The sequence below is a fragment of the Pundamilia nyererei genome, unplaced genomic scaffold, assembly GCF_000239375.1.
Source record: "Pundamilia nyererei isolate P.nyererei 1_Seehausen unplaced genomic scaffold, PunNye1.0 scaffold00009, whole genome shotgun sequence".
NCBI lineage: Eukaryota > Metazoa > Chordata > Actinopteri > Cichliformes > Cichlidae > Pundamilia > Pundamilia nyererei.
In genome coordinates this window covers 6,605,348-6,626,847 of record NW_005187410.1, presented here as the reverse complement: position 1 = coordinate 6,626,847, position 21,500 = coordinate 6,605,348, and the positions used below count along the sequence as shown (strand labels likewise).

General features: G+C 41.7%; 1 protein-coding gene across 3 annotated transcripts in view; it reads right to left on the bottom strand.

Moving 5' to 3' along the window:
• Positions 1–5,657: 5,657 nt before the first annotated feature.
• Positions 5,658–21,500, bottom strand: part of igsf3 (immunoglobulin superfamily, member 3) — a 76,530-nt gene continuing 60,687 nt past the window's right edge. For all 3 annotated transcript variants that reach the window (XM_005723594.2, XM_013908381.1, XM_013908382.1), the window contains 3 exons: positions 10,590–11,000; positions 8,435–8,881; positions 5,658–7,269 (listed from right to left, as the gene is read on the bottom strand). In XM_005723594.2, the coding sequence (XP_005723651.1) occupies positions 7,019–7,269; positions 8,435–8,881; positions 10,590–11,000 (1,109 nt within the window). In that variant the 3' untranslated portion in view covers positions 5,658–7,018. The remainder of the gene's footprint in view (positions 7,270–8,434; positions 8,882–10,589; positions 11,001–21,500) is intronic.

Here is a 21,500-nt window from a genome sequence, read left to right as displayed (position 1 = left end):
AAGAGGTGTGGTCCAGTACCTTTGTATATTCAATGTACACACACTCATGCATACATGCAGGCTGTCGTTTCCCCTCCTGCCTTCCTTGCAGGGGTTAAAACAAACATTTTAATCAAAATTGCAATGGATTATGTCTAAAGAGCAGGAAAAATCTATAAATTATACTGAAATTTGGGTAATAGTTTATTTCAAGCAATTACTCTTTCATGTTTTGATCTCCTTCATGCCTCTAGAAAACAGACGAGGAGAAATCTCCTCTGCCTCTATTTAGCAGCCTCCTCTGGCTGACACAGTTTTTATTTTAAACGAAATGATTTTAAAGCTGATCAAATTTGTGCAATACATGCTCCCGCCAACCTCAGCGCACTTGATTTAGGCGCTTTCATGGTGTAAATGCGACACTAAATGTGTATATAGCAAAGCTTCACCTTTATTTTTGTTGTATGTTACCACCGCTGTACTTCCAGCATCATAAAATGGGTAGCTCTAGTCTTTTTAAAAACTCTCTCAGCGCTACCTTCACCCCTGCTCTTCCCGCTCACTAAAGCTTCGTTCTAAAATACATCTAGCAAACAAACCTTCTCATAGTCAAAAGTCCTGTGTGCTTTGAAAAGCTCAAGAGATTAAGTGGACTTTCTTCATTTTTTTTTCTTCACAAAAACCAAATATTTTGCAAGGCAATTCCATCCATCAAGCTTTAAAAGCTCATCTTAATTAGGTCTGCATCTGAATCTCCCGGCTTCCTCTGAGAATTGAGAGACTAAATGCTGGGGTCCCAAGCGAATGTTGCAGCAACCTTAGCACCAGTTTACTTCATCTTAGCCGAACCAGTGGAAGTACACTCATTTTGTGTGTATCAATTATGAATAAGATGAGAATATTTCAGTGTGTGTTTGAATGTTTTATATCTATAATGAATGATGTGGGGCCATCAGGGTTTTTGTTGTTGGTTTGTCAGTAGAGGTGTCTTCTGCAGTACATCATTTGCCTGTAAGTGTCCATGATAATCTCTTGACCTTTCCCCCCCCCAACGGACAACCTTTACAAACACGTTTTGAATGGAGCTATTGATTCTTTTCTCAAGCAGCTTTTACACAGATCACAGATTAAAGACTGCTGCTGAGGCATCAATAGCAAATTACAGTGCAATTTTCAAGAGTACAGGTGGCACATCTGTTTTCTACTTTTACCGCCTCTTGTCCATCAGCCACGCTAATGTCTCGAGAAGTAAATGTGCAGATTAACATTTCATGCCCGTTCTTTCTGATTCAGCCTTACATCACCGAGTGAGTCATACTATACAAAGCAATGTGGTATCATACAACAGTGAGTGCAACAAGCTGTACACAGTCCTCATCTACCAATCACCCTTTACAGGGTGTTAATTTTGTAGCTCTGCCTCCCTTATGTCTCTTCTCTAAGAACCAAACAACCTGTCTGTAGCAGATACTAAGCTCCGTGATTAAGCTAACATGTTTTTGCACACAGGCGAATATTCCCTGCAGAAATTCACACATGATCTGTATCCATCTTCAAACATTTTTATCCCCGTCCTTGTTTGTTATGCATCCAAGCTCACCATAGTGCAAGCAGAAGAGAAAATGTCCTTTCTTTGCATTCTCTCCAGCACTTTCTCTCTTCTATTGGTAATAAATCATAATATATTTGCCCGACTACTGCCCTGCTGCTCTGGATCGTTAAGTACTGTCTGCCCAAGTGTGCCCTTAGGTGTCTAGATTCTCTGCAAGAACTATGGATTTGTGATTATTGGTAACTTGTATGCAAAACACATCTTTCCTCATAGAGGGAATGCTTGAGAAAGTGGAGACAGACAGCACAGAAATCTTGAAGGAACTGGGACAGGGAAATAGTGCTCAAAGGGGGACAATTGGTGTTTTGCATCCTGTGAGGTTGCGACACAGTTTGCCAGAAAAAAACCCCAAACACACACAAAAAAAAAACACCCAACAACCAACAATGTGTTAACAGTGTGTGCTAGCTATCTACATCAACAGATCTTTAACGGTGGCCTCCCTTTCAGGCAAGTTGAGAATCTGCATGAATAACAAAACCAGATGAAAACCAAACCACAATTTCTTTCCCTCACCCTTTCTTTTTCTGTGGCCATGCTTTATGGAAATAATTTCAGAATTTGTTCTTGGCATCACTGGGTATTCCTGTGCATTATAACAGGTAAATATGAATTTGGGAGAAAAACAAATGGCATAGACTGACTGAAGACAGTTTACTGCTGCAGTGTTTGATGGAGTGATGGTAAAAGATTGAGAAATTCCACCTGTGTTGGAGTTATGTAACTGCAGAAGTGTTTGGTTTTTTTAAATTGCTGGTTAATTTGCGTGAGGATCTCCAAGATCCACCTTACAGTTATGATACAAGTTTTGTAATTTTTTTCTCCGTACACCACCGCAACATGTTTTTACTATAAATGTGATTGGAGTGCCGAGTTTCAGCTTTAATTCAAGAGGTTTAACAAAAGTATTCAATCCTTTTGAAGCCTAGAACCCATGGACATCACCCAATGCCATGTTTGGTCCTTTGTTTGATCTAGCAAAGATGCTTTGCTAGATCTTTACTGCATCCACTTTTGGTAGCTGCTCATCTTTCTGCCTTTAGTTCTGTCTTCAGTAACTGAAAGTCATCCTCTGATGGGTTTAGATCAGGTGACTGATTTGGCCATTGAAGAACATCACATAAACTCTTGGGTTGTTATGCAGAATGCTTTAGGTCATTATCCCTTTAGACTGTGAAGCACTTTTTAAATCAGCTTTGCAGCTGAATATGAGCAAAGAGCTGTAAACTTCAGAGTTAATCCCATCACTTTCACTGGTATTGGCAGTCATACATGCCCAGGCCATCACATTGCTTCCACCATGTTTGAGATAATGTGGATTCAGACTATGAGCAGTTTGTCTCCTCCACCCTTTTCTCTTCTCATCATTCTAGTACAAGTTAATCTTTTAGTCAGTGGTTTGCACATTGTTGTAAAATCTGTATTTCCATTCAGCAAAGCATCTCTTGACTGTAGATTTTGACAACAGTGTTAGATTTGTTTTTTTCCTCATCCTCCACTTATATTTACATCTTGTTGGACCTCATACCTTGTATATATTATAATTTAAAAACGATTGTCAATTGTTCACTTTCTTTTGAGCATCTGACAATCGAGGACTTTGTATAAAACTGGCTGTTAATGCTGTGCGTTTGATAAATCAATTGATATAAAGCTGAAAGTCTGCACTTCAATCACATTAATTGAATGTTTGGTTAAAATTCACTGTAATGGTATACAGAGGTGAAACTACAAAAAAAAAGGGTCCAAAAACATATCGATCTACATACATACTTTAACATGATGATTAAATTCCTTTTACGCACAAACTCAAATGAATGTATACGGTTGGAAGCAAAACAGGAAGAGGCAATCAATGTATTTTTATTGCAATAAACTGACAATAGCTAAGTGTCTCTTCAATGGTCACAATGGTAACTATTCGATAGAATAACATAAGGAAAAATAAATTAACCATGGTCATATAAAAATACATCAGTGAAAATAAAGCATCACTGGTTCAACTGAACACATCAACACACACTGTTTTACACCTAAATCCGGAGCCAGCACACAGCCAGAACATGCAGCCCTCAAAACACAGCTACAAGACTGTCAGAATGTGTGGAGAGATCTTGGGAGGTATGGGTGATATTATTACCACAGAAACACTAGAGACTGAGTGTACAGCGCTATTGATGGTAGTGAGCAATGTGACATGAAAAACCACAACCGCATCCTCCACTTCCTGGCTAAAGTCTAGAAAGATACAATTAATGTTGCATGAATTAAGTCTCAGATTGTGGGATTTACACATTAAAGCCGAAGCAGCTGTTCTGTGGGCACCATTTACCCATCCAGCATCCCTGGAAATGTCTGAGATTCATAAAAGGCAATCACTCAACCAACAAATGAGTTCATGTAGACTTGTTGTTTTTTCCTTCTCAGCTTTTGATTTAGTGCTGACAATAGCGCAAGCCCATAAGAAGTGGAAACCATTTTTGTCAAACCACACCATGTGTCACTGACTTCCTTCCTGTTGTGAGTTTTTTTTTTTTTTTTTTAATCTTGTCAAGAGATGTAGTCGTAAACAAACACAAAAATAATAAGGCAATATTTTGACCACCGAGGTCTTTGTTAGGCAAGCTCATGTGAGAGAACACTTAGAAAATTAGGACCATTGAGAAATCATAATGCAAAAAAAGGGGAAGTCATTTGCTATGTATACAAAACAGGCCAGTTTTATGCATGTAGAATTTGCTTAGTTTCAAAAATCAAAATGTTGCCTCATTATATTGCTGGCCTTTGAGCTGGTACTACTTGTCTCGTTTCCACTGTGTAGCACTTTTTTTCTCCCCCGAGCACCTTGCACCTGACCCGGGATAAGATATGATCCGCAAAAATGTGTTTATCCAATCATGTTGGCAATAACGGATGGACGGCTAGTTGATGCTCCAGGTTCTGTTATGACACTGATCAGGTTAGTTGTAGCTGTATTTGCTGCACATGCACCACATTTCAAACTCCCAGCCTCACTCAGATTAAAATGGTATTGTCTACTTGAAAAGGATCATTTGGAGAAAAAAAAAAACAAAACCAAGGAAGCTGTGTAGCTCGTGTCACAGTATAGGAAACATACTTGTAGCTTCTTTTTTGTTGTTTTTTTTTCTTGACATAAATATGTTTAATGAAATGCTGCATAAAAGCAAAGCATTAAAAAGACGAATAGGAGCAATAAATATCAAACACAGTCTCCACAACACCCATTCTTGAAATGATCTATTTCACAGGCTCAAAGGGCATGTAGAATTGGCAGTCAGATATCGTAAATGATGACTGGGGCCGGGGCTTCGTATTCGCTCTTGGGTCAGGAAGTTTGGGGTGGGGCGGGGGAGGGGCTGGGCTGGGCTCTGTCACACGAACACAATTCACAGAGTTCGAAGTTTACAAAACATCAAATTTCCTCCTGCAATATTGTCATGCAATATACACGTTGACACGACTGAGACGACAATAATGTCACGTTTCTCAAGAGTTCTCATGTCCAGTCTGGCAGTGAATGGGGGTTAGGCCCACATTGGATAGAGGATTTCACACCTCCCCTGGCACTCCAGAGAAGGCAACAGAGGTTTTCAATCCTTCTCCCTTGCGTCAGGGGAGCTGAAGCGGATGCCTTCAGCCAGAATCCTTGATTAGAAGACATGTTAAACAGTTCCGCTGTCTTTGACCAAACATCCTACCTAAGGTGTTACATCACACTTCACTAAATAAATGCGACTCAAGCAAAAAAATAAAAAATAAAAATTGAATAAGCATTTACGTGAATCTATTTTTGTGACTTGCCTGGTCAACTATTGTATATTTAAAGCCACAGTAAATTTCATTATAGTTATAGATATACAGTGTTTTGACACTGACCGAACTTGACAACCTGGTATGAAATGCGCAGGACAAATCTAGCATTTCTACTTCTACCACATTGTCAACACACAGGCTATTGACATATGTGCTTGGTGCAGTTGCCTGGCAACACAAGCAGGAGCAGTTTTTTTCTTTTTTGAAATTCAAAGCAAAAAAGAAAATCTTACAAAGCTATGCAAAACAGTATAAAACAATAAATAGAAAAAAACAACAACCTTAGAATAATCACAAAAGTCAAACATTTGTCATCATAAACTGGTCTTCTGATGTGCAGATAATGTGTTTAGTGGTTTATGATACATCTACACATTTTTAATCTTCAGTGTGGCGCTATACAAATCCCTTAAAAAAAAATATGCATCTGATATCTTTTAAAGATGTAGGACTTCGTGGTCGTACGGGGGAATTCAAAGAAATGTGCAAGAATTCAATTTCAATCAAGAATGTGGAAATTCAACCAGGACAACTCAACTGATTCAACATAAGTACATTTTTTTCTTTTGTTTTTGCCAACAAGTCCCATAAATCCACAGCAGGAGGTAAGAAGACGTATTTACAATCTGCCTTTGAACCCCCCCTCCCCCCCTCTTTAAAATTTCAAAGAGTAGCTGTTGAGGAAATAAGGAGGACTTGGCACTGAGAAAAAATCACTTGTGTTAAAGTACATATATCCTCAGCAGGAGGGAGCTGTTCATTTATTTCCCATAATTTCCCCATCTCCCACTCTTTCGCTTGCAGTTTCTTTTCTGGGAGAAGAGTGGGACAGTCTCCCACTAAGGCCAGAGTGTCTGGCAGTGTTTAAGTGGCACACCAGGACCTGTTTCTGTCTGCCAAGCTAAACTCATTGTGAAGGCAGGTGGGCCAACACACATACACACATCCTCACTTAGGACACAGACTTGTGTGTCCTAGCCTTTGTCTCTATGCAGCCTGGCAACCAAGTCGGCAGCTACGAAGTCAGTGGGCGCAAAGCATCACTATGGCAACCAGCATAGTGGGCAAGGCTGTAGCTGCTCCTGGATCAGTGCTGAGACTTTTTTTTTGGCATACTCTTAATGCCAGAGTTGATTATAGAGTTCCTTCTCTTAAATGTTCTTCCTAAATTGGCCCGTGATCTCATGTGCACAGTTTTTTTCCCTCCCCGCACTCTTTTGAAAAATAGACGAATATTCAGAGTAATAAAGATGCAACTAAGAAATTAAGATTCACAAAAAAAAAGACAAAACAAAAAGAAAATGAGAGAGCCTCATGATACTTCCTTTCCCATACTTTGCACGTGCACAGTTAATTGTGCTTACACACTAGACACAACCTCATCCACACACACACACACACACACACACACACACTTTTTTAACATAAAACAGACAGCCACCAGGGTGTGAATTTTCAAACTGATCAACTGATTGACTAATTCAACACAGCAGTGAACGACAGTAAGGTCTGAAGGTGGAGTCCAGATCTGCTCCCTGGCATAGTGTAGGCTAAATCCACGATTTAAGCGAGGCAGTCGGGCAGGACCCTTGCTTAGTCGACCGAGCCGGGGTGCAGGCTGAGAGCTGGCGGGTCCAGGCAGGTGGGAGAGTAACTGAGGTGAGGTTCTTTAATCCACAGTAAGGGAGCACCGTTCTTGCCTTCTTGGCTCTTGCTGTTGTTGCGGCTCTTGTAGCGGACTAGCAGCAGGGCGATGAGGAGGATGCCAAAAATGGGGAAGGGATAAAAAAAGACAAAGTAGAAGAGAGAGCTATTGGAGCACACCACTGACTGGACGGTGGACACTGTTGGCAGAAAATAAACACGTTAGTTGTTTTATTCTTTCAAAAGTTTCTCATTTATGTGTCAAAATATCACCATTTACTGATATATATATACATACATATTATATTTCTTTCTTCCACCTGAGAAGCTGCTGTATCAGCATATGTAAGCTGCTATGATGTCACATGAATGAATATGTGGTTATGTGAGAATAAGTGGGGGGGAAAAGAAATTGAAAACTACACCTCTCAGAATTTGTGTAAAACAATAATTAACAGGATTTCCGGCTTTTAAAAATAGTTTTACCAAGTTTTGGCAAAAACAGAAGGAACTTAGATTTTTCCTAGATAAGCTCAGTGCCTTTTTGATCAGCGTGTATATATCTGGAAGTAAGGAAAATGATGTGGCCCTCTGTAATGGAGAAAAACAAAATGACCTTAATGACTGTAAATAGAGAACATTCAGAGTTTTTCTCTTTTCTGCCTGTAGTCATAAACTTTTAGAAGTTCACCTGGCGTCACTGCAGCACATTTGAATAGGCTAGAATTTACTGAATAAAAGATGTATATAACCAGATTGTACTCGTTAGAAATGAGATTACGCAAGCATTTTTACACAATGAAACCAGGGGAACCAACGAACAGGACAATGTGAGTCAGACTTCAGAGGGTTAATAATAAACATAGCTGAGTACTGATAAATACAGAGTACAGGTCTACAGCTTGCACTTTTTGCACTTCTAAATCATCTTCTCTTATTTATTGAGCCTTGTAATTTGATTTCTTTTACTGCTTTAAATACCAGCACAGCTTTTGACACTGTAAATGACTCAGCTTCAGTGCTAAACAGTAAGCGGCCATGTCTGGCTCTCATTTTTACTTGTTAATTGCAACTGAGGAAGCCAGATCCCACAAGATAGAAATTACGAGAAAGAAAAAGTAACTAAGAGCTGCATAACTTGCTTATTATTCGTTTCCGTTTGCCTGCACCAAAACACATATTAGGAGATATTAGGACTGCACAGTGTGACAATACATACGATAAGCCTAGATTTCCAAATAAGCAGTAGCTAATTGGTAATAAATTACCAGTATGCTGTTAGAAGGCAGCCATTGATAAAAGTATGGCTTTATGGAATCTTCAGTGTCACGACAGATCAAAAGATTCTGTCTTTTACGAGCTTACCTTGTTGTAATACATTGACAATAGTGTACCCAGAATTGTTGGTGGCCAGGCGGTACCATACGTTGCGGGGGTTGAGCAGCCACTCTTCTACGTGGCAGTAGTATCGGCCCCCGTCTGTTGGCCGGGCCCCTTGAATGGTCAGGCTGTACTGATCAGAGGCCATCCTCTCAAACTGCAAGCGAGAATTTGGCCCGGGTTCCTCTATGGGGCTGCAGTTTCCATTTCCAAAAACGGCATCATGTCCAATGGAGAACACGCACTCCCGGTCTCCTTCTTCTTCCCCTGGCTGATCCTCATTGTTGTCGTTTTTAGGGCGCTCTACATACCAGGACACGGAGAAGCGGGAGTTTCGGGATGACTGTGAGGGAATGCTGCAGCCTAGTCGGATTGGACCGGACTCTTCCACAGTCATGTTTGACTCCAGTTCTTCAACCTGCAAGCGAACCTCTGCAGGGGTCCGGAAAATAAACAGAAATTGAAGACCCTGAAGCTCTCCAAGAAATTTCTAATAATTTCAGCTTAGTTCAAGTTCAAATACAAAACAAACAAATCAGTTAATTAGTAGGTTACCATGCTGCTATTCTGAAGATCTTCAGAATAGCAGCATATTAATATTATATTATTATTTCCCCATACAAAAAACGCTTCTGTGATGATGATTTTCTTTTTTCTTTGCTGTCAGTTTGGCATTCGGTAGCTGTATTTCAGTGTTTTACTGATAAAATCATGAAGAGATGTTCTTTTTAAATGAATCAAAATAAATGCCAGTCATTGCTCTAATTTGAACAAGTCCAAAGAAATTAATACTACAAAACAGCAAATGATTCTGAAAATGGGACACTAAACTTCCCAAATGCACAAACAAAAAGGAAAAAATAAATAAATCTCAGAGCGCTGCCCAGAGCTATCACTAGTCTTTCAGCTTCCCAACAGGGTTGGATCCTACCCCAAGGCTACTGTGTCTGGTGTGCGGTTATACTACAGTCCTTCAGGGGTGATACTATGACCCAGTTCCACTGCAGTTTTAAAAAAAATGACAGTACAGACTTGGCATGCCTGGACTCATCTCACACACAGTTTGGAACGGTCTCCTTGTTAAAGCATAATGAGAAGCAGAAAGCACAGCAGGAAAGCAGGGGGGAAAAAAGGAGAGTTCTGGCACCCGTCTCCCCTCATCTTTTTTCTCGACAGGCAGATTTTTGGATGACTTCCTGGGTGAATGTTTTAACACGAAGTTTATACCGCATTTTATATTTAGCTTATGAAGATGTTTACATGTCCATAAAAGTTGAAATCTATAGGGTCATGAATAATAAAAGTTACAGTCCATGTTGCATGATGAGTTTCCACATATATTGTGTTAACTCTCTGAAGCATGAAAGGGACGAGTTAGTCTCCCCAAAACAAGCCTTGTATACGATGCGCATATTTCAAAATATTTTCATTTGCGTGAGTAGCTGAGTGCGTCAGCTATGCACTGGTAGACCAGATTCAACTTAAAAACATACTACTGTAAGCACTTCTTACTCTACGGGCTAATCACCAGGTGTTTTCATCCTCACATTCTAGTTGGACAGATGCCTGATCAATGATATAAATTCTGCATTGTAAACAGCACACCTGGCAGATGAATACTGCTCCCCAAGTGCCTGAAAAGTCACCTTCAGCAGGACTGTTCAGTTATTATTGGCATTTATGGGGTTAGACAAAGAATCTCTTTGTATATGAAGAGTAGGAGGGTTTAGGTAAATGAGAAAAGGGAAAATTCAGTTAGGGAGAGGAAAAAGATACAAGTTGGAGAGTTCCTAAAATAACTGTAATGAGGTGGGATGTCAGAGTGTAGGTGGCAGTTGGAACATCATAGCTTTAAGCTCAAGTTTTTGAATTCTGGACAAGAGGATTAGGGTTTTCCATCAGCTGGCATGACTTCAATCCATCTTTTTCCACCTGAGCTCTGGCTGGGGCAGGTGTAAGGTCATTGGAGTGAGACATAGCATGTCATAGAGGGAGGAAAGCAAGTTGGAGGAAGGATTGAGTTAACAATGGTTAAGTGGTTTAAAGGATCACAAAATGTAGGGCTTAAGTGGCAGCTGCTACCTCGCTGCAGTGGGAATAAACATGGATTTGGTTAAAGGGAAAAGCACTGCTTGCTCACCTGGTTTTCTGACCAGAACCTGCGTGAACCCCGAGGAATCCCGGGAGAGTCGATACCAGACTCCATCTGGGTCACTCAGCCACTCCTCCACCAAGCAGTAGTACGTGCCAGAATCGCTGCTTTCAGCCCTGTTCAGCGTCAGCACATACAGACGGGGTGACAACCTCTCAGCCTGCACACGCCGTCTCAGTCTCTCCTCATCTGCGTAGGCGCCATATTCGAAGGCCCCGGAGCGTTCGATCCTCAGCAGCAGCTCGTCAGCCTCCGACCCGGTCGCTCGTCTCACGTACCACATCACGGTATGCTGGGAGTCCTGGTTGGTCTGGGAGGTGATGGAGCAATTGATCCTGACACGGCTGTCTTCCAGGTACACCTGAGACTGGTTGTTCTTTTGCACTCTCAGCTTACTCTCTGCAAGGAATGAAGGGAGATGGGGGAAAAGGGAGAAAAGGAAAAGGAGCAGACAGTCATTTCTATGGGTATAGGAAAATGTGAGCGCTGGTGACAGGTACACAATGCAATTTCTGTTTTGTGACAGACGACATGTTGCTAGGTTTATTTCTGGTGGCACCAGGGGAGGAAAAGATAGTGATGTGTGGGTGGGTGCAGCGGCTGATGAAGAAAGAGAGAAAGAAGGGAACAGGAAGGAGAGGGAAATGTCAAGAAAACCAAAGCTGCAGGGATGGGAGGTCTGCTGGTATCAAAGTAAAAATGTATGATAAGATGCAGAACAGGAGAAGAGACAAGGGTGAATGGTAGTGGGGTGGATTGCAAAGTAGGGCTACGTTATTAAGTAAGATATAAGACAAAAGCAGTTGGGGGGGGGGGGGGGCGTCTTGTCAGTCTGCCAGAAAGTAAACGAAGTAGGAATCCATTTATAAAGTCAAGCAAGGAGGGAAGAGAGCAGATAGGAGAGGAAGGAGACGACAGCGAGGTGTGACTGGGATGTCAGGAAGGAACTGAGGCTGCCCTGAGTGCTGTGACAGGATTGGTTACAGTGACATTGGTTGTGCGATAGGATTAGTTGCAGGTACATCAGGTGTGACCGCAACCAGAGTCCCACTGTCAAATGCCTGGGGGGAGAGGGATTAGTTGGGCAAAGTATGTAGAAAACCACAAAAATGCGTGTAGACATAAACATCCTTGTCATAGAATGTATGAAAACACAAGGACAGAAATTGTGTGTTTTCATACATCTTATGTCCACCTGCACCTCATAATTCTCCGTTCCTGTCGTGAAAAGCACATTTTTTCATGATGTAAGAGCTTCTGTAATTTACATGAGACGTGAAAATACTTGTTATAATGCAGTGAAGATCTGTCTTCAACAATCATAACAACAGGGGTACTTACAAGCAATCAAATATTCATACATTAAGCCAAACAGGTCTGCATAGTTTTGCATTTATAGTTTATTTTTTAGCAGTTTTTCCCAGTGGAATTGGCACACCACCTCTATAACTAGTTTTAACCATCTTACCTGCACAACAACAATTTGACTGGTAGAACTCGTGTGCAGGGAAACAGATTTCATACATGTGAGCAGCTATAGACATGCATCTTGAGGAAATGCCATCTTTCTTCACACCAGAATGAGTGTAAAACACATTTTGAGGTATCAGCTAGCATTATCTAAAGGACATGGGTGATTTCTGGATGGATTAAAACAGCAGTTTTAAAAAACTGCCTGTTGTAATGCATCTATAGATGCAGTTTTTATTGTAATTAATAACATAAAGATTAAACAGACACAAAAAAACCCCCAAAATTGATACTTAGATATCATATACTTGAGATCACAAATAGCACCATAGATCTCAAACCTACAGTTTTGGCAATGCTGCAATGCATCTGTTCCACTGAATATCAAAAACTGTCGAGTACCTAAAGCTGGCATAAAATGCTGGATGACAGCCATATTCTTTTTCCACTTGTCCTCCATCCGACCATTTCCGAACCGTTTTTATATTTTGAGATGGAAGCACAGTTTGACATTTCCCCCCCAAGTTAAAAGAAAGATTTTATTGAAAAATTTATTTTCAAAGGAAAATTTGGGTATTGATGCTTTGAGAGTCAGGCATATCTGTAAAAAAAAAAAACCCCAAAACTGTAAATAAAAACAGATATGATGTGCAATATGCAGTGCATTTGTATTAATTCGATGTTAATGAGTTGTCATGTACATTTTGTTTCCTGTTTGATAACTTGAACTATATCTGACCTCCTTTTAAAGCTTCCCAATTCCTTTTTATGTTTCTCCTTTGTAAAACAACCTTCTGTATCCCCAAATTCATGCACCCTTCTAGCTCACGCTAGGCTTTGCTATGACTGACTGAATGATTGACTGCCTAGGGTCATAGCCATCTGCCTAGAGAGGCTCATCCTTATCCACAGATTGGCACGCATGCTAAAATGAGAGCCGTTTGTAATATTTCAAAGCTGCCGCGTACATTCAGTATGCGTGTGTTTAGCTGCATTCAAAAGACGCCTGTCTACAAGACATTGTGAGACCACCATGTTGCGTAAGAGTAAAGCTAGCATCTTAAATTAGTCATCATCATTGCCCCTTTACCTCTGTACCCACTAGACTTGGGAGGAAGCCCGACAATGTCCCTATCCGGAATTGCGGTAGAGCCCTGTGGAATCCTGGCAATCCTTTTTTCTTTTTCTTTTTTTTTCAGGAGAATTACTTCCGAACCTCCTGAAGTGGAACCATGCAGGATTGGATTGGTACAGGACAAAGCGATTCTCTGCCATTTCCATTCTGAAGTTTGAATCGGCAGCCAGGAGAAAAACTGGGGGCTGAAAGCCTTTTTTCGTACATCAGTGTTTACAGATATGCCGTTTAAAAATCTAAAATAGGCTAATTATTTGAGAGCTATTAAGTAGCATCATGAGCTATTACAAGTTATTATTGCTCAGTCAAGCATACACTGAAGGGACAAAAAAAACAAAACAAAGAAAAAGAAGTAGAAGAAAAAGAAAATCTGAGAACAATGAGCACAGAAGCAGAAAGAAAAATTAAAGGAAAGAAAATGCATCTTTTCATATGCCAAAACATCTTAAAAGTCTCCGCTCCCTGCAGAATCCTCATGCTGTGAAAGCGACTTCACAGATCAGCCTGTCAAATCCTGACACGTGTCCATTCCCACAGAGAGCGAAGTTCCTTCTGTCAGCTACACTATAGCCATTCCTACCAAGAGTGCATGTGCTGACGCAAGCAGCAGACGAGCTAAAAATTCAGGATGATGTGCGTACAGTGTGCAGTGCTTTTTTATGTGCAGCACTGATGGGGGAAGATTCATTATGTTGTGGGAAGAAAACCAGCACAGGGAGGCAGTTCAAGCGTTGATTGTTAACAAGGATGCTTATCATCTATGTGCATTCCCTAAACAGCAAGAGTAGTTCTGCATTCTTGTGTGTCAGCAAGGCTGTCGATACCTTTTTTAACTGTCATCACACGTTTTTGGCTACAGCGTTTCTTTAATAAGCCTCAAGGGTTCATCCACGAAGTAAGACAAATCCGTAATTGGAAACACTTGTTCTCACTGCTCCGCATTAGTTCACGTGCCAGTCAAGTTGTTAGTCGGGTGTGAACAGCAACGCACGGAATTCTTTATGTAGTAACACTTGAATTCTCTTCTTTAAACTCACGGAATAAACATAACAATTTTTCATTTAACCTTGAGCATTAACGTTGACAGCATCTTGCACTGTTCACCTGCCGTTTCCAGGGCAACGCTTTCTTCATGATCAACAAGGGTGGCCAGGATATATTTAAGAATGTCAGTAAGCTCATCCTCAAAAAAAAAAACCCCAAAAAACCCCCAAAAAAACACACAACTCAGTTAAACCTTACATCAGCATCCAGGACTGAATAACGTTTAATCAAAAAGTCTGATTTTTGCTCCACAGAAAGCCTGAAATGAATTTTACTTGATGAAATGGAGATGTAATGAGAGACAGAGCACGGCTCAGTCCACAATTGTCTCGGCTCTACTGGAAATACTGTGTTTCAGCAGTTTGCTGGGCATGTACAGTCATTACAGTACACACAAATCCACACAGTGCAGTCACACTAATTGGCTCACTGAACCCTCATCTCATCCCTTCTCCATGTGTGCGGATATTGTCTGGTTTAATAGCTACAGGAAAGTGCAGAGTTGAGACAAAACTGTCTTTATTCCATTTAGTCATCAGTGGAGGCAAGTACATAAAGGCTACAAACAACAGCCCAGTTTTGATGCAAAAAAAAAAAAAAAAGGGGGGGGGATAGCAAAGTGCACTGCAAATCCCAAAAGCAGCACTGCACAATTGTTGTTTATGAAGCATAGCAGATGAAAACAAGTTTGAGTCCAGGGGGAGGAGAAGTGTACAGCTAAGGATGCTACTGTGGCACATCAGAGCATACCAACCACAGCTCACACAAGCACACGCTCATAACAAAATTTTAGGATAACTTCAAAGGATCTACAAAACTGCCCGGCCGAGCGCTCAGAAGAGGAGAATACAGCTAGAGATGGTAAATCAAAGAAAAAAAGTTATCCTTTTTTCTTTGTCATGGGAGAAAATTGCAGTTCATTTTCCTTTTTTCTTCTTCTTGCGTGTGTGTTTTGTGCTGTCGCCGCTTTAGGTGAAGTTTTTTAATACATCGAGTTTCAGGTTAAAAAAAAAATCTGATTCAACCCTCTCGTCCTGTGCCTTCATCACAGTCTTTGTATTGATCAGTCATAACCTCTTTGCCCTACAGTCATTTATGCCAGTCTCTCTAATCACCTGATGCTTGCATGAATATTCAACAGACTAACCTGTAGATACATTAATTTTAATGAGGCATACAGTAAATGAAGTGTGAACGCCAGAGGTGCTGCTGGGTCTCTGCCTAAGACTTCAGCTTCTTTTTTTTTTTTAAATAGTCTAATGATTACTTAATGACCACTGAGCTGACAAGCTTTCTACTAGGCCACAATATAATGCCTCCACTTTAAAGGGAGAAAAAGTGGGCAAGAGACAGGGAGAAAGAGCCACACACAAGAGAAATGAATAAAAGCAAAAAAAAAAGGCGAACATAGAGAGGGATGAGATTTTTTTTCTTAAAGAAGACAGGATGAGAGAAAAATGGAAAAGTTAAGGGATAAATCATCAGCTGAACAGATATTCACAAGACAAGTGAAAGTGAGGGTGCAGAGGGAGGAAGAGAGCCTGGAAAAGATGAGAGAGATGTAAAAGACAGAAAGTGAGAACATGCTCCTGGGGGGATTTTGAAAAGCAGCAGGCAGCCTCTTCAGCTCCACTCCAGAGGACTTATAGTCTTAATGGCTGCCTGCTCCGCCTTTAGCATTAGCCTTAGCACAGCCTGGGGCTTATCCACAGCCAGGACACCAAGCATGTCAGGACTGAAGGCTTTAGACACACCCCAATCCTCTGCAGGACAGCACGCTTTGGCCTGATGCTACTTGCCAACCCCTGCCACTTTACACACAACATACAATGCTACAAATGCCAGCTTGTCTGGACCCCTGTGAGCGGGGGCATAGATAAGAGTGTCAGAAACAACGAGGGAGAGGCTTCACCCGACTGAGAATTGGCTTCTCTTCTGAACTAGGGGGCTAATGTCTATGCTAACGACCATGATGTATCTATGATCCCATTGTGTCAAAGGGATAGCACCACTTCTCAATTCTACTCCACAACTCCCCTTGAATAATTTCATTAAGACTGGGCCTATTATAGGGATATCTGCACATAAGGACAGCCTTGAAAACATCCGCATACAGGGCAAACCCATGCAATATATATTCATAGCTAGTTGTAAAACACAATGTCAAACCAAATTCATTTCCTATTTCCTGCCAGCCTGTCTGAAAGACTGACTGTTGTAAGCAGGCTGGAGAGCAGGAACAGGATGCACAAGAGGTGTGCATCCTCTTGGGGTCAGGGCAACGTTCGGGACATTAATGACCCAGAAAAACTTTGCACAAAGGGGAGAGCACAAGATGTATCAGACTGAGCCATGTGTCTTCATGCTTGCCTGTGTGTGTGTTTGAAAGGGGTCTGCCGATGAGCATAAAACACATTATGCACATTAAACCACAGAACAGTGGCCATTCTGTTAGTGCAGGATGGAGGAGGGCGAGAGCGGGTGTGTATTCAGGAGGCAGCACTGCAGGACCGTTTTCTGCTCGCTCCTACTATTAGCTGCTGATTTACATGGGGAGCAGCAGCACTGTATCTAGCTCTGAGTTACGACTTCAATTACAGCAGCAGCAGGACACACACACACACACACATACACACACGGGTGCTTATGAGAGATGGAGAGACACAACACAGAGAATCTCATTGTGTCGGCAGATAGGGCCGAACAAGGAAACGAGCCGGAGATTGGATTGGGTTTGACAGAAAAATGTGCCGTTGTGAGTGCACGAGAGAGAACGTGAGGATTCGCTCGCGTGAAAAAGAAGAAGACGCGATCGGAGGGAACCTGACCTTGAATGTCTGAAACAGACGTGATTAATCAAAAAACCTTTTTGGGAAATTATTTTCCATTTCACCACACCCCTCAAAGTCTCTTAATTTATCACACATCACGACCTTGCGCGTTTATGCGCGTGTGTGCAGACAAACGGCCCATGACTGCACGTTGAACATTTGCATATGCAAAGAACACATTTGATGAGGCAGGTGATGTGTTTCAGAAATGGATGCAGCAGCCCCGTACACAGAGCTCTGCCTCAGGTGAGCTTGTGGCAATCCCAAACTACATCCATCGCAGGCCAGCAAAAAAAAAGGGAAAAAAGAAAGGGGCACAAAAAAGATTTAGAACCCTGTCACCAGCAATGACACTGTGGTAAAGCCTCTATTGTGCAAAAAACAAGCCGAGCTTCCATATCCTTATTATACAGGAAATACTAACAATGGTGAAGAAGCTATCTGAAGAATTATGAGGAGGAGGGAAGAAGGGAATTATAAAATACTGAAAATCACAAGACTGAGGCAGAAGCTGGGGGCGTTTGCAGGGAAACATGCAGCTAAGTGAGAGTAAAGGGGAAAGAGGACATTACATACTTATGGGAAGAGTGAGAACACAATATAGAAAGAAAAGGAAGACATGAGGGTGACAGGCCAGGCCCTAAGACAGACAGCTCCCATCTATTCCCTGATACGCAGCAATCTCCAGTCACTGCAGTGAAGGCAGCATTATCAATAAAAGCCTGGGAGGCAACTACTTCAGTGGCATGAAAGGAGGGCGCACGCGGCATCTCCAACTGCTGGCCCACAAGGCGGGACATGACGGTATGAGGAATATATTCTCTAACTCAAAGCGCAACCACAAGGGAGCAAAACAAGAGAGGAGGCTAGGAACAAGCAAAAATAAAAAAGGAATCCATTCCTGCACTGCGATGTTTGATCATGTGAGCGAAAGGTAGCCAGGGAAACGCATGTGTGGGAGATTAGATGAGGAGAAACTCTAAGTGGGACACCCCACCCCATCATCACCATCATCATTTTAACTCAGCCAATAACCAGGCGGCCTTAATATCCCGCTCCTCATACCAGACACGCACGCACGCGCGCTCACAGAAGTGCACACGCACACACTACAGTGATGAGAAAAATGTATTGATCTCCCCAAATTATCATTAATCTAAATTCTCGTTCCATTAGGGAAGATTCAGCATAATTAGTTTTGTGTTTTCTGCGTACGAGTGTGTGTGTGTGTGTGTGGTCTGCGTTATGAGTAGATGATATTAGATTGTGTTAGAGAGACTGAGGCTTCCCCGGTGATCTGCCATGCTGAACATGTGTTTGCCATTATTGCGTTTCAGAAAGATACAAAGAGAAAACTCAATCAGGTGAAATCTAATATCACTACCACTGTACGTGAAGCTGTATAGCCACGGCATGTTTATGTTATTTCCGTTTGTTGGCGACTATACTCTGCTGTGGGATCTAATACGGAATCATGTTCCATCATAAGATAATTACACTTTTGCTCAGGGAGACAACCCCCCTCCAAATGTGTGTACACACGCACACATAGACACTGTGCTCTTGTATAGGATGATGATGGTTGTGCTCCTATGTGAGCGATGGTTTTCTCCATGTAGGCTATGGTGGATAATTCAAGCCAAACTGCTGCACAGAGTTGCCTCTCACAATGAACATAATAACTGCATGCGTGTGCAGATATGGTGGTGAACTGGTCTGATATGACTCATGGGACAGGCATCGTACTGTTAATGAAATCTGGAAAATGTAGGCTTGGACTGGGCTACAGACACCCCACTAGTTTGACGGTGTATAACGCTGACCAGCCTACTCCTCAGAGGGTTTGGTCCGGCTTTCATCGACTTCCAACATTTTTATTTTCTTCTGTTGATCAAGGGCAAACAAGTTTTAAGTCCCTGCTTTTGAAGTTCAGCGATATTTTAATGAAGAGCGCCATTTCACATATACAAACCTCCCTATGCTTGGCACACATGTACCTTTCTTCTGAATTAAAGATAGCAGTATAACAGACCATCAGAAAGCTGAGAGAAGCTGTTTTTCTGTTGGGTGATTCTTTATACATTGAAAAAAAATATATATATAAATATGTTGTTATTATTATTATTATTTGAATGTAGTGGTACATCAAAGTAGGTCAAAGGTCAAAGTAGCCAGATTTCAAGGTTTCTTAACAGTACATTTTTAACAAGCTGGTCAACCTGTCAGATATTAACATGAAAGCTTGCAGAAGCTGACCATAAGGTGTGCGGCATGCCCATATGCAGTATGTATGTACGCTGCCAAAGCAGCTCATACATATTGAAAAAGTACCTCTGGAAGCATGGTTTAAAGTCTCTCAATTATGTATCTGGTCAGATGCTGTGTTTGCTCACACCTCATTACACACACTCTCCTTTATCCCACTTCTGTGGGAGAGGAACAGTAAATGCCAGCCGCTCATTTAGCCAGGAGTGGTTAACATTTAGGGAAACAGTGAGGAAAAACAGATGGTGAGGAGAGGCGTGAGGCAGAAAGAGACGTCCTACATTTTGACAAATGAATCATCGGCCTAAATGCAGGTCACAACCAAAAAAAGAAATGTAGAAGAAGAAGAAGATAGAAAACCCCATAAGAGGCAGTGGACACGAACACGGCATGACCATGACTGAAATAAGCTTTGGCAACCAATGAGATAAAGGAAATCAGTCGCTCACCCTCCCCTGTGTGACAGTGCCCTCATGCACAGAATGACTGCATCGTTACGGTTACTGATTGGTTTGAAGTCGATAACTGATCACATCGTCATGGTAACTAATGGCATTACCAAGCTAACCGATCACTTTGTCTTAGAGACAGACACTGCTGGAAAAGAGAGTGGAAGGAGGAGACCCCTGATTGCTATGAAATGTCTGTCTCTGTGTGTTTGTGTCCTTTTACATTTTTCTGGTTATGGATAAACAAAGTAAACTGCACACGGGCAGGAGGTAAATGAGCATTCAGGATGATAAGTTGATTTCCAAATACTTTTTGAAGGGGCCGGAGATGCAGCGCGGTCTGCATGAGCGGTTAAGGTCAGAGCAGAATCAGTCACGCAAGTAAAGCACCGTCTCTGCACTGTGGTGCTTCTATAGGTTTGTTTAATACATGTTTGCATTATGTATTGCTCCATTCTAGATAATAAAACTGAACTCTTATTGCTCGTATTTCTTTCTTACATGTTTTAGTCCCATCTGCACTCATCTGGAGGTGCATGTGTGGGTTACACTGAGGACCGCAGCGGGAGAGACATTAAGTCTGAGTTGAGTTTGAGAGCAGGAAGAGAGGTGATGTTCAGCTGGGTCATCTTGACCTTGGATCAAGTACGAAAGCTGAGTCAGTGTATTGTACTGACTGACAAGAAGATGTACTGATGAAAATATGATTTTGCTGAAATTCTACTGGAGGTGGGACACTTGGTCAAAACAACCAAATTGACTTTCACCATAAGATGCTTTGCTAAAGAAAGTTTCATCTGTTGCAGTATGACTTTCTGCAACAGCATCTGAATTAACAGCACCATGGAATGAAAGACTATTCATACTATACGTGCAACGACATTCATCTGGCCGACTTGAAAAGTGCTGTTGATCATCACAAAGTGCCTCTGAACTCAATACAGCATCTCACTTATCCCCACCTGAACAGGTGCCTGCAGGCACGCATTGTTCACGGTCACATGTAGAACACTGCAGACCAAATCTTTGTATTTCACTTCAATGATTGCTGATATTATTTTAACACTTGAAAGCCTACTTGTCATCCCACCCACACATCTCGCTGACATTCTTCTTGCTAAATCCAACAAATCGGATCCCCTGTTGTACAGCAGGTACAACAACGCTTAGTTGGACTGCTTTAAATCCTACGAAAATAGTGGGTTATTTTATCAGCAGGATGAGCTTTTTTCCAGGGGTAAATTCACCTGAATAAATGAAGTATCGTACTGTTAAGGTACATCAGACTGGGCTAAATTGGGCCAAAGCGGGTTTGTGCTTCTTTGTGGGGATTTTTTGTTTGCATTCGGCCACTAATTGGGCTGTGTCTGAATGGGTTCTGTGCGTGCATGTGAGTGTGCCTGTGAAGCACAGAAGGCCAATGAGGGCGGAATAGACAGTTTAATGCCTCCGCTGAGGAAAAGGGTTCAAGGACAGATCGCTCACTCCCTTTATCACACTTTCTCTCTCGCTCTGTCTCTGTCCTTTGCTACTTTCTCTCCTCCCTCCTTCACTCAGTTTTCTCTTCCTGTGGGATATTTAGCAATCCATTCACTGCGCTCCATTAGGAGGCTCCACCCTGCCCTGCATACTCAGTCACACACACACACACACACACACACACACACACACACACACACACACACACACACACACACACACACAC